The following is a 14,354-nucleotide window of genomic DNA, read 5'->3' on the forward strand; positions in this document are numbered from 1 at the left end:
AAATAATAATAGCCAGGTATCAACAGATCTCAGGAAATTTTGTCAGTGACCTCAACATGCCCAGTAAAAGCTTATCCTATAACAGTGATGATGAAACTATGACACACGTGCCACAGGTGTCACTCAGAGCTATATCTGAGAGCAGGTGTTGCCTATATCAGCTCCAACGTGCATGCGCGCACTGATCAGCTGATTTTCGGCCTTCTGTTCGGCCATTTTTGCTCTCGCCATGGCGAAAACAGCCCAATGGGCAAAACAGAGGTTCACTTGTGTGCTCATCCTTAGCTTTCTTTTTGCTGTCAGATGTCTTCAGGAAGTTCTTCAGCTTTGGACAGTTGCAGCCAGGCCTCTCACACCTTGGTCCATTTCTTCTGCAGCCAGGAAGGCTTTCCTGAAGGCCTCTCTAGCCAATAACAGAGCTCCGGATCGATCTGGAGCTCTGTTATCAGCTACAGAGGCCTTTCCTAAAAGCCTTTCTTGAAGGCCTCTACAGCCGATAACAGAGCTCCGGATCGATCTGGAGCTCTGTTATCAGCTGCAGAGGCCTTTCCTAAAAGCCTTTCCTGAAGGCCTCGCTAGCCGATAACAGAGCTCCGGATCGATCTGGAGCTCTGTTATCAGCTGCAGAGGCCTTTCCTAAAAGCCTTTCCTGAAGGCCTCTGCAGCCAATAACAGAGCTCCAGACCGATCTGGACATCTATTATTGGCTATATAGGCCTTCAGGAAAGCCTTGCCGGCTGCAGAAGAAATGGGCCGGGAATGTGCAGGGCCTGGTTGCAACTATCTGAAGGTAAGTAGTAGGGCAGCTCCACCTCCTTTCATTTCCAAACTTCCATTTGGCCCGTGGGGCCATTTTTCACCATCTTCAGGCTTCAGGAGGCTTTCCTGAACCCTAGGGAGAGTGAAAAACAGCCCAACGGGCCTACTGAAAGTCAGGAGGCTTCCTTCAATGAGGCCTGTGCGCATGCGCGGGGGGGAGCAGTGGAAGGCTTGTGTGCATTCGTAGGGCATTGCATTATGGGTGGGGGGACGCAACCCCACGCTAGCATGCGCAAGCGTACCCTTTTGGCACCCAAGCGAAAAAAGGTTCACCTAATAATAATTTTGTAAAATGTGTCATTAGATTTCTTTTGATGAAAGATTAACGACGACCTTCCTAAAAGCTGCAGATATGGTGAACAGATTTTAAGTTTTTATTTGTTTCTTTGTTTGATACATATCTTTTCCAGTTATTTCACTTTTCTTCAGCAGTCTTTTAAACTTCAGGGAGAAACACAAGTTGAAATTTTGAGCTAGAGGAAAAGAGGATGGATGGATGGATGCAGGGGTGGGCTACTGCCCAGATTGGGGGGAGGGACACAATGTGGTAGTGAAAATGGAGCTCCACCCCAGAGCACCCAATTTGCACTGAAAGCTTTATTGATTGATTGATTGATTCATTGATTGATTGGATTTGTATGCCGCCCCTCTCCGTAGACTCGGGGTGGCTAACAACAATGATAAAAACAGCATGTGACAATCCAATAATAAAACAACTAAAAACCCTTATTATAAAACCAAACATACACACAAACATACCATGCATAACTTGTAATAGCCTAGGGGGAAGGAATATCTCAACTCCCCCATGCCTGGCGGTATAAATGAGTCTTGAGTAGTTTACGAAAGACAGGGAGTGTGGGGGCAATTCTAATCTCCGAGGGGAGTTGGTTCCAGAAGGCCGGGGCCGCCACAGAGAAGGCTCTTCCCCTGGGGACCGCCAAACGACATTGCTTAGTCGACGGGACCCGGAGAAGGCCAACTCTCTGGGACCTTTTGGTCTCTGGGATTCGTGCGGTAGATGTTAAAAGAAAATGCAGGGCGTCCTGCATAAGCCACGCCCACAGTGTTGTAGTAAAAATTTTGGTAGCCCTTCACTGGATGGATGGATGGATGGATGGACGAATGGATGGGAAAGGGGAAAGGGGAGCATGGGAGGGGTAGAAGAGATGCTTTCCAGAACAAAGCCAAACTTCAAAGCATGAACTTCAATCAGATTTGCAATGGCTCAATCCACTAAACCAATAAGTCAGTCCCCAGATTAAAGCCTGCCGTATTTGAAGCATTCCTACATATATTTGCTATGATTTAACACCATGGCTTACCTGCATAGACAGAAATCCAAGTAATGCAAGGAAAACTAGGAAGTTTCTTAAGTTTCTGATGTGCCACAATATCTGGTTGTTCAGATGTCTTTGGGAGGCCAATTTTTGCCCATGTAGAGGTCCACTATTTCCATTGATAAGTATTGAAGACAAGGTAATGCTTTCCTCTTGTGGCTAAATATCTTTTCATTTTGGTATCTGATTAGGGGTGTGTGTGTGTAGCTGCTATGCTGAATTTATTAGGACCACTTATTTAACAGTGGGACCTTTAAATAAATAAACTACATCACTGATAGTGTCAGCAACATAATATAACATTAAGTCTCATTTGTAATCATTCCAAGATAATATGAATGATACCGTAGTTTACTGTATTCCTGAATAAAGATGCTTAAATATCTTTATTTCCTTCATTTCCAAAACATAGCCAAGCCAAGAATATCATGTTTTGTCAAAAGAATAGTTAGGAATACAGGATGTTCTGTGTTTTGGAACAGTGTATGAACGTATTTCCTAGAAAGTCTGTATTACATTGGCTGCTATTTTCCCCGGACAAAGAATTTGTCATCTTCAGGAAATACAGCACATTTGGAAAAAAAATAAAATTCTGCTGACGTTTTGGAATTAGGACTAATGATTTGTAAACAAGTACAAAATAATGCTTAAAAGAATCTGATTAAGGGGTTTTATGTAATTCTTTATCTCCATGACAAGTTCTGGGGTTTCTTTTTAAAGACAAGTTTCAGTGAGAGGGAAAGAAATATTGGAATGCTGCTTCTTCCCAAAAAATAAACAAACTACAAGCTATTGGGGCGGAGGTGAAAGTGTTTTTACATTTGCCCTTGGGTCACTTATAATTTCTTATTTTTATTCCCCCATCCTATTTTTTAAATATAAGCCACAGTTAGGGCACCTATAAGTTGTTTCAGTAAATAAAAAACAACAATGGGCCTTGGCAAAGCCTGAGTTATTTGTGAGTAATACCGTATTTTTCAGAGTATAAGATGCATCTTAGTTTTTTGGGAGGGAATAAAGGGGGGGAAATGAATACCTACCAGGTATTAATCTGGCTAGCATCCTTAGTCTGGTCAGCTTCAGCACTTTGTTTTATTCTCTGGTTAGGGCTTTAAAAAACCCTTATTTGGAGAGAGTAAAAATGAAAGAGCCTGCAAGCCAGTAAGAGCTGGGAATATCGTTAGCACCTTGTTAGGACTGGAAAGAAACTTATTCAGAACAAGTAGAGCAATGTAAAAAAAGCTTGCAAAGATTTAGGGCTGGAAAAACATTCTTCAGAGAGTAACAATGAAAAAGCCTGGGATGATCATTAGCACCTAGTTAGGGGTGGAGAAGAAAGCTTCTAAAAAGCTACATTCAGAGTAAGATGCACCCAATTTTTCAGCCTCTTTTAGGGAAGAAAAAGGTTCGTCTTATACTCTGAAAAAAATACAGTAATTGTTTTCAGAAAAGTAATAGTATAGTCAATAATATTTTATGGGGATGATTCTTTGTGTAGCTACTTACCAAAGATTCCTAAGAAATTCCTTCACGTTAACGGGGTGGGCCATTAATGAACTGTAAGTGGTTGTATACTGGGCTTTGTGTGAAAAAACTGTTATCATTCAACTATGATGCCACTAAGAATGTACAAATTGAGGCAAAACTTCATGTTCTTAGTGGGAGCTCCTCGGTCCAAAAATAAGGACTACAGGAAGTGATTTAAATCTGAATAAACAATGAGCAACTATCTATCAAACAAAGATGATTAGAAAGGGCAAATCTGAAAATTTTAAGGAAACAATAAGGAGGCACGATGGCTCAATAGTTAAAGACACTGAGACCCAAAAGTTGGGCAAAAGGTTGAGCTCCCGTTCCTACCCCAGTTCCTGCTTACCTAGCAGTTCAAAAGCACTAGATAAAAAGGTACTACTTTGATGGGAAGGGAACAGTGTTCCATGTGCTTCCAGCATATAGTCATGCTGGCCTCATGACCATCGAACCATCTTCAGACAATGCTGGCTCCCTTAGCTAAGAAAGAGGGGGATGATGAATTGGTCTCAGTGGTCATCTTCTGCAGTCTGCAGTCCCATATCATACTTTATGCCAGGGCTCCCCAAACTTTCTACACAGGGGGCCAGTTCACTATCTTTCGGACTGTTGGAGGGCCGGACTATAAAAAAAAAAGCACACTGCACATACCTTGTTTTAAAGTAAAAAACAAAATGGGAACGTACTATTTAGAGGGGGGAGAAGATCTGAAATTCATATATGTTTATGTTTTGTTTTTAATTTTCTTTTGTTAACATCTGATTGGCCATACAAGGTTTTCTTGGCTTATGAAAAATGTATAAAGATAGAAGGAACCACTTTGGCATAATGGTTAATAAGTTAGAAATATAATCGGTGTTGCACTTTTTGAAGAAACATTAAGGAGGGAATTTAATTAAAAGAAAATGAATGTAACTGGATGACAAAATTAGAAAAAAACCCTTTTGCAACTTTTTTGATGATTGATATTAGTTACTAACAAAATACCACATTTTATTCATGGAAAATTAGATGGTACACTCTGTTGTTTGAATGTATGTTGAGATAAAAATGAAAACAAATTACCTCCCCCCCAAAACAGTCCTTCCTTCCTCTGTCCCTCCATTTCATTCTTCCTTCCTTCCTTTCTTCCTTGTTCCCTCCACTTCTCCATTTCTCCTTCCTTCCTTCCCTCCTTCATTCCTCTCCACTTCTCCTTCCCTCCCTCTCTTTCCCTTTTCTTTCTTTCTCTCTCTCTTTTCCCTGTGCTCTTGTCACTCACTGGCGGGGCGGATAAATGGCCTCAGTGGCCCGCATGTGGCCCGCGGGCGGTAGCTTGGGGACCACTGCTTTATGCATTCCTGCAATGGTGTGACTCAACTGTCTTCAGGCAGAGACAGAGAATAACAGAGTCTCTGTTTGTTTCATGGTGGTAGAATGGCCTGGAAAAACCCAATCTCTCTTTCCCAGTTCTTCATTTTTTCATTTCAAGCATATCAATAAGTCCTTCAGGAGTGGGTGTCATACAAATATAAATAAATAAATAAAGTTAAGTCAAGTAAGTTAAGTTAAGTTATTATTTGAAGGGGTGTAGCTATTTTGTATGTTGGTACAAAACACAGTAGTCCAGGTGAGATGAGTAATGTAAAATAAATATCTTCTCAGAACTGATTGGCACCTGAAGGAGGAGGAGGAATTGAAAGAAGATTAGAGAGGGAATTTGTTGCCTAAATAATGTTTCAACTTCTAAATGTAAAGAACAGACTTTCCCAGGAAAAGCAGTAAGACTTTTCTGGTGTTTTCCATGAATTTTTGCTTTGTTATATATGTTCCCAGGAAACAGAGGGCTCATGAAGCTGTGATATGAGACAGTTGGTACAATCATAAATAAATCAGACAAAATAAGAAACAACTAGATTGTATTAATGTGGGTTTATTTAAAAGAGCAATATGAGTTATTAGTTCTGGGAGAAAAGCATAAATTAAACATCATTTTTGGGAGACTTTTACTTAGGCAATTTGAAGAAATGGGTTAAAATGAATTCTCCCCATCCTTCCAGTTGTAATCCTGTTCTATTAAAGTTTGTTGCAAAAATCAAAACCAGAAGCACACACAGATGACTGATTCAGTTGGATTCATTAACTTCTTTATAAACATAATAATATATATATTTACAATACCACAAGTAGAATTCTTCTTCAATCAATTACAGGTAAACAATCAGGAGTGTTAGTTTCATTTCAGCAAAGTTCAGAAAGTACAGAGTTGACAGAGATCAGAGAGGACTGGTGCCACACCCAGCCTCAAGCTTAAATTCCAGTTTCGATTCTCTGCACAGACTCAGAAATGGTTAGCTCCCATTGGCTGACTTAGTTGCTATGTCTATTCATTGGCTGACCTTGTTACCATCGCATCTCCCAGTTCATGAATATCTTAACATGATCTTTATGGGGGCATCTTTCTCTCATTGTGCTCAAAGAATACAAAGTATGTAATGTTTGCTGAATCATGCTCTAATTAATCAAAACTGTAAAATACACCATTTTCTCCGATTTTGATTGGCTTAGATAGTTTGTTGTACTGTTATTTGAAGACTTAACAAATTAGCCTTTCCTAGGAGTATTATATCTCGGCTGCAAAACAGCAGGGAATAGCTATAGAAAACTCTGCCTTTTTGCTGCCATCTGGTAACCAGGGGTGGGTTCTAACTTACCTCACTGCTGGTTCGCTTCCTCCGATGTCATAGGTGCACACATGCTTCACACATGCGTGCACGTATGCTCAGTGCCAAAAACCAAGCTTCTGCCCACGCGCAAAAACTGGGAGGAGGGAGGGAGAGAAGGAAAAGATACCACACGCTCCTAATATGCAACCTAAATAATGACGCATCAATTTTCTTTTAAATCTCTTAGTGGAAAGACAAACAGCGACCCAGATTATGAACATCGTCCTTCAGCATCAACAGAAAGTGGCTTGGAAGAGATCAGCCCAGAGGCAAAAGCCAAAATAGAAGAGGAAGCTTATAACAAAGGGTGAGAACTTATGTCCTTGCTGAAGTAGGACTGGGCATTGCGGGCCCTTTTTGTTAACTGCCTGCTGCAAATGTAAATGGATCTTCATGATTTCATTACATTGTACAAAATAAGGCTTTGCAGAAACATCTCCATTGTCTTCTTTCTTCTTACTTCAAAGATGCCATTTTCAGAGGGAAGCAGTTTCCACTCAAATATCACAGTTAAAAATTTAATTTGCACTACCTCTTGTTCAGTGGAAGTTAATTATCAAAGTGCCATTTTTTTTTTAGAACTCCGTGCCCAAACATTTTAGTTGCTATGGCCATTCATCACCACCTACACATTGTACCATAAATACAAGGAGAAAACTCTAATTACCTTGGTTTGAAATGCAACAATTTTGCGATGTAAAAGCATTTTTTCCAAGAATAGAGAAATAGAAGGCACTTTACTGAAATGATTGCCATTTGTGTATCATCAATAATTGTTGCCATAGCAATTATGCTTTCTCTCTTAAAAGGGTATAATATGTATAATGTCCATGGTAATAGCAACCAAATTACAAAAACCAAGTATTGTACAACTAAAGGATGACTAAACATACATGAGTCATTCTGTGACATTAACTCATATTTATTGTGTTGAGGAGTTACTGTATTTCCAAAATAAGATGGTTACTGAGATTAATAAAATACAAAGATTAAAATATTTAAATCAGTCTGGAACTGATTTGGACTTTGGGAAGAAATATCCATCTGGATAAACCATTAAAGATGGTTTATTGATGAAGCAGAACCAAATGGGTTTGTGGTTCTGGGCAGCTGACAAAATAGGAGTGTGTTTATACCTTCTTTGGGTGTTGCACTTTCTGTTTCCTGTTCTATTGGCAGATTCTTTTGGGGTCATGTAGGGGTTATGTAGGGGTCATAGCTGGCTCTATAGGCAAAAGGGGAAATGCAAATACTAGGTGTTTGTCTGAACTAATCTGAACAGTCTCTGGCTTATTATTTATCTGAGCTCCCACATGAGGTTTTAACTGCTCTGAGATGGCAATGAAGGGGCTTGTGTTCTGAAAGAGTGCTGGGAAATTCTTATTGGTCTTAATGGGTTTCGTCCTGCGTTGGATCGTGAGTGAGTGTAGCAACATACTACCATAGCTATTGTTGTATAATTTTTTATGAAATTGGGGCGGTCTAAAATGTTCATTAAAATATTTCCTTGTCCATGAAAAATTCCAAACTGTCTCCTTTTAGCCTTTTTAGGAAAGATCTGAACTGTCGCTCCCCAATCAGTCAAGCTATTGATTGCAGAGAGGTTTCCTTAGCTGTAATCTTATCATGAATCTATATTTACAGCTATCAGGAAGGCCTAAAGAAAATCAAGAAAAGTGAAGAGCTAAAAGACAGTGAAGAGAAAATTCATGAAAAACTCAAGGATTTTTTGCCCATGGAAAATGATCAGATTAGCAAGCCTCAGAGGTAAGAACATTGCTTATTCATAATGTAAAGGAGATTACGGTATTTTTTCTGATTAAATAGCTATTCCTATGTTGAATGCAATAGATCAGGATTAAAGGATCCAACAAGGCAATAGATCAGGATCAAAGTATTGTAGTTTATTACCTGCTTCCTCTCTTTTTAAAATACAAAACTAAAACAAAACATCCAACCCTTTTTTGCATTTGTAAAACAGAAGGTTTGATATAAATGTTGCAGAAACCTATACAGAAATTATTCCCTGCGACAAGGCAGGCTAATTCCTTTTGCAAATTATTCACCTGTTACTGTAAAAACAAAAGCATAACAGGTTGCTTAGAAAAAGATTTGGTAGAAGGGGCATTCCTGAAGAAAAAATGCATGATTCTGGGTCAAACACTGATTTTAAAAATGCTGAGAAATCTCTCAGTTCAAATAATCATTGGGAGGAAGGGAGTGGTATGTTTAGGTAGTTTTTGTGATATTGTGTTAAGCTTCTGGTTGTCTGTGGATTTCTATATATACTGCTAAAAAAATAGAGAATACTTAAACAACACAATATAACTCCAAGTAAATCAAACTTCTGTGAAATCAAACTGTCCTCTTGGGAACCAAAACTGATTGACAATCAATTTCACATGTTGTCAGCACATTCAACTTTGTACAGAACAAAATATTCAGTGAGAATATTTCATTCATTCAGATCTAGGATGTGTTCTTTGAGTGTTCCCTTTATTTTTTTGAGCAGTATATGTTTGATGGGTGATTATATAAGTTAGCTAAATAAAATTAATGTTGGATTTGGGTCCCCTGCTAGAGCAGGGGGTTGGACTAGAAGACCTCCAAAGTTCTTTTTAACTCTGTTATTCTGTACTCTACTCTTTAAAAAAATTATAAAGTGACTACAGCCATTGAGAACTTTGGTGGCTTTGAATATGTAATAATAACTTTTGACTCTAGCACTGATTCTGTATTTGCTGTTTATATTGCTACTTCGTTCTTCTTTCTGATGCTATAAACTTTAGAAAGAGACTTGTATATTATATAAATTCTTAGATTTGAGCAAACAAGGGAATCCAAATGGATAAAGAAGAATAATTACTGCCATAAATGCGGAGCACCCCAGCTGTTACATTCAGCACAGGACTCAATAAATCAAGTATTAAGTTAAAGTCTTAAAGGAGCTGGTAGCCTAGTAGGCAGTCGAAACGTCATGATTGGGAATGCTTCAAAAAAATAACAACACCCCAACCTCATTTTATTGTTTTTATTTATTCCTCCCCTCCCCCCTATTTTACAGCAAACTTGAAGTTGTTATCCATTATGTACAGATACTGTATCCCAAACTGCATAAACACTGGAATGTGCTCTGGATTGTAGCAGCCATTATTACAGTTTTTGCTGTAGTGCTGGGGGCCTCCTGTTTATACAACTACTTCTTCTCCTATACGGAGAGATCGGATGGAGCCCAAGTGAAATCTGCCTGTTCTGCTGCCCATCGGTATTCTTGGGGAAATTCAGGACTGCAACATGACCAATAACAAAATCACGCCTGGGGGGAGCAAAAGAACCCATTGAAGAGACACCAGGAACAACCCTTTTCAAAACTTGAGATGAACAGGGTAGGGTGCTGTCACTCCTGTGATGGTTATATGTAATCGACAACCCACTGCTTCGTTTCTTTTATGTCATCAGTTTTGTGAATGCATTTTGTTTTTTAATTATCTAGCCACGCCAGCCAATAAATCTTGTTTTCTCCGTTATTTGATTGATGTGCCTGAATATTAGAAGAATTTTATGGGAAGTACGAAGATAGCAGTCAATCAAAAGCTGGGGCAGAGAAGTTCATCCGTGGAATGTAAAGTCCATTCCTTCTTCAGAATGTCACAACAGACTTCCTGCTATATAAATGTTAGCATTAATTCTTCCTATAAGTTTCAGTTTGGCTGCTCTTCACTAACATCTTAGAGGTCTGCATTTGATTTCACAATCACAGGGATGAGCTAATGCTAAAACTGCAAAACACTGAAATGTTTTGTTATATGGAGATTCCATACTTATGAGAGAAGACCCTTGCTACTCTCACCACAAAAATAGGTGAAATGTAGGCTAGGGGGCATGTATTTTGTTAATTATCTTTTTTTAAGATGTCCAAAAACTACATCTGTAAAGTTCTATCATGTTCCAATAAGATGAAATAATATTGTAGTAATAGCTAGGTTCACAGATCATACTAATCCATATTTATTTTATTGTGTTTTATTGATACATACAATATTTTATTGTATTTTATTTATCCATAGTTAGTTGGATTTACACACCTCTCCCAAAAATATGCTAAAAGGAAAACAAACTAAAATTTGCCTAGTATGTAAATTCAGGCAATCTGTGTACGTATCACAGTTTGCAAACCATTGCTTCATAAGTACAGATAGTCCTCAACTTATGACCACAATTGAACCCAAAATTTATGTTGCTAAGTGAAAATTTGTGAAGTGAGTTTTGTCTCATGTTACGATCTTTCTTGCCACAGCTGTTAAGTGAATTACTGCAGTTGTTGAATTAGTAACATAGTTAAGTGAATATGGCTTCCCCATTGACTTTGTCAGAAGGTCACCACAGCTGATCAGATAACTCCAGAATAATACGACCATCATAAATAAAAGCCAGTTGCCAAGCTTCTGAATTTTGATCACATGATCTTGGAGAGCTTTTTTCAGTGCTGCTGTAGCAATTGCAATAGCACTTAGACTTATATACTGTTTTACAGAGCTTTACAGCCCTTTCTAAGAGGTTTGCAGAGTCAGCATATTGCCCCCAACAATTTGGGTCCTCATTGAGCCTGATGAGATTCGAACTGCCAAATTGCATTCCGTCGGCAGTCAGCAGAAGTAGCCTGCAGTACTGCACTCTAACCACTGCGCCACCATGGCTCCTCAACTTCTTCCTCTTTGTAACTTCAAACAGTCATTAAGTGAACTGTTGTATGTCAAAGACTACCCGTACAGCAAATTGAAGAATTGTATTTTTGATGGAATGTGATGGTGACCAAGGCAAGGATGTGTGGGTTTTAAATGACAAATGGGGACCTTCTTACAAAGTACTAATCAATTGAATAAAGTAAAATACTTAAGGTTTCCTCCTCTTATTTTTGCTTCTTTATAATAAAAAAGTAGCAGCTAAGATCTTAAAATCCATACTAGAAGTAGTTTAAGAGATGGAATGTGAACATTTGCCTAATCTCTGTTCTCTTTATTCTGGTGAACCAGGAAACCTTTTCCCAGAAAAAAAAATCATGATTTGATTTGGCTTTGGCTTAGTATGATCAATGAACCTGGTTATGGCTTATAGTTATATAGTTACACACCAGGCTGAAATTTGTTTCTAATTTTTTGGAAAAAAAATGAGTGAAAATGCTGTCAACACCCCAACAGCAAAATTCCTTTGTATTCTATAGCGAACATTAACATATACAATTAAATCTAAATGGAACAAAAGACGGCTCCTTAGTAGGTTGGCAGGAGATGCTGTCGGGTATGTGCTTTCTGTTCCTTGGAATCAGAAGAGAGGGTTGCTGTTCCTGAAAGTATAAATAGATTTCCTGACACAATTCAAAGTTAGGAAACATCAAATTGCAGGCATAACCGCGTATTAACTAAAAGCCAACAAATAGAAGTGCTTAAAGATCAGAATGAAAGAGTGACTCGCAGCTAAGGCATTCCTTTCTGGTTCATTTCAGCTACTGGAATGCAAACAGTCCCAGAGTATATTTTTTACTAATTTGTAAAATTGTGTCTTGGCAAAAGCATGATGCATGCTGAGATCTTACTGCTTTAGCTCATCTCACAAATTTACTTGCATTATTTGGTGTTCGAAAGGGGTTATTTGACAAAAACATTCAGGATATGAACTTTTTGTTGAAGTGTCATACCTCACGTGATTGGATGGACTTGTGATCCAAGGCTAATAGGTAGCTTGCAGTGACCAGAATACCCTAGATCAGGGGTATCAAACTTGCATTGTCACATGACGCATCGTGACTCCCACTGCTTTGCTAAACCAGGGGTGGGTTTGCCCAGCGCATGACGCATCTGATCCACAGACTATGAGTTTGACACCTCCGCTCTAGATGGTGCCACCCAGCCAGCATGAAAAAGCAGGAAATTTCTAGCAGCATTTGGGTATGACAAACCACTTTAAGGCTTAAAAGTACTTATTAATAGTACTTATTTGGACATTCACATTTTCCAAATTTAAAACAAACAAACAAGCAATTGAGCAAAAAATGATTGGTCCTGTCACCCACAATGTTGTCAGAATATTCCTGCAGCATTCAGGCTGAAGCACATCACAAAGCAGAGATCCCATATGGCAGTGATGGCAAACCTATGGCACCAGTGTCACAGTGGCACGCAGAACCATATCTGCTGGTATGCAAGCTGTTGCCCTAGCTAAGCTCCAACATGCACGTGTGTGCTGGCCAGCTGATTTTTGGCTCACACAGAAACACTGGGAGGGCATCTTTGGCTTCCAGAGAGTCTATAGCAGGATGGGGGAGGGAATTGTTACCCTCCCCCAGCTTGAGGGAAGCCTTTGGAGCCTGGGGAGGGCGAAACACAAGCCTATTGGGCCCACCAGAAGTTGGGAAACAGGCCGTTTCTGGCCCCCAGGAGGCCTCCAGGGGGTGGAGGAAGCTGTTTTCGCCCTCCCCAGGCATTGAATTATGGGTGTGGGTATTCGTGCAAGTGTGATAGCTCTTTCAACACCTGGGGGGTAAAAGGTTCGCCATCCCTGCCATATGGGAAAAACAAAATCTTCCATTCTTGAGAAGTACAAAAGAGCAGAGCCCAGGGTGAAATTTCACCCTAGATTACTGGACAGTTGTCTTTCAAATATAAGAAGTAGGGAATAGGTGTGAAATCATTTGAAGTAGAAACTTCTCCAAAACATAATTTGCAAGTTTTATGTTAAGTAGTTTTGAATACCTACAGGTTAGTAAGTAAAGTGGCTACTACTGGTGTATAATTTTAGCATTGGATCAATCTCTAAATGGCCATAGGTGAATAAAATAATGGCATTAAGCATGTTCAGAAAGGCTGGTGAGAATGTGTATTATTGATTGTCAAACTGGAAGAGCGAATGACAGAGGCTAAGGAATCAAACCAACTGCTGTCCTTTGAATTAAATAATTTAACTAATAAGATATATCTACAATACAGTTTTCATTTCATGTAACTAAAAAGATCCTGAAATGCTTTATACACAAAATGTTAAGCATGTTTACTCATATTAAGAATTAATGGGAAAATAAAAAATGTTAGAACAATTGATTCATCCTAGCAAGTAGAATATTATATGCAAAGTGAAAGAATGTCTTTACAAGGCAAAGTACTGAGAGAAACAGTTTTTTTTCTTCAGCTGTCTCCAGACTATTACTTTTTCATTAATAGGATTTGAAGTCACCTATAATTATAATGCTTAAAATTAGCTCATTACAGTAGTGATTTTTGGCAGACTGAGAAACAAATTTTGCTTCTCTTTTGTGAAAAATAATTTTTAAAAACCAGATCCTTTGTTTCATTACAATATCAGAACATAGACATTTTTATATTTTCAAATTTATAGGATTTAGACACATAGTGGACTAGATCATCTTACTCCATGTGCACAGAAGAAGTGCTATTTCGAGGTTTGGTTGGTTGGGTTTTTTCTTTCCTGAAGTGCAATATTTATTTATTTGGCTTTAACAAGACACATTTGTTTTTTGTGCACAGCACTGATATTTTAAGTAGGAGGAATTCAAGAGTCACTATTTTTTGTTTAAAATTTGTAAGACTTTGCACAGGTGTGCTAGTATTGTACTGTACAGCATCATATACTTGAGTTTTGGAAATAAAAACATTGTTTCAGAATCTTTTGAGTTTCTCCTATGTGATTAATACATTTGGTGTCTTTGCATGTAATAGCAATTCCTGTAGAGAACACATATAGAATAGAATAGAATAGAATCTTTTGTCAATTTAAATGTACACTAATCAACATACATTAAAATAAAATTGCATTGCATTTAGCTCTCAGACCATTAGATAACCATTATGCTTACACACATACACGCTCACACACACACAAGTATGACACACAGAAATTTTAATATGCACATTGTAAGATTTTTATTCTGCCAGATTTTGCTTTATTA

At 38.5% G+C, this 14,354-nt stretch overlaps 1 protein-coding gene across 3 annotated transcripts in view; it reads left to right on the plus strand.

Moving 5' to 3' along the window:
* Positions 1-10,491, plus strand: part of IRAG1 (inositol 1,4,5-triphosphate receptor associated 1) — a 97,417-nt gene extending 86,926 nt beyond the window's left edge. For all 3 annotated transcript variants that reach the window (XM_070763202.1, XM_070763212.1, XM_070763194.1), the window contains 3 exons: positions 6,582-6,701; positions 8,039-8,161; positions 9,459-10,491. In XM_070763202.1, coding sequence (XP_070619303.1) covers positions 6,582-6,701; positions 8,039-8,161; positions 9,459-9,699 — 484 coding nt within the window. In that variant the 3' untranslated portion in view covers positions 9,700-10,491. The remainder of the gene's footprint in view (positions 1-6,581; positions 6,702-8,038; positions 8,162-9,458) is intronic.
* The last annotated feature ends 3,863 nt before the right edge of the window (positions 10,492-14,354 follow it).

Source organism: Erythrolamprus reginae, chromosome 1 (genome assembly GCF_031021105.1).
Source record: "Erythrolamprus reginae isolate rEryReg1 chromosome 1, rEryReg1.hap1, whole genome shotgun sequence".
NCBI classification, from domain to species: Eukaryota; Metazoa; Chordata; class Lepidosauria; order Squamata; family Dipsadidae; genus Erythrolamprus; species Erythrolamprus reginae.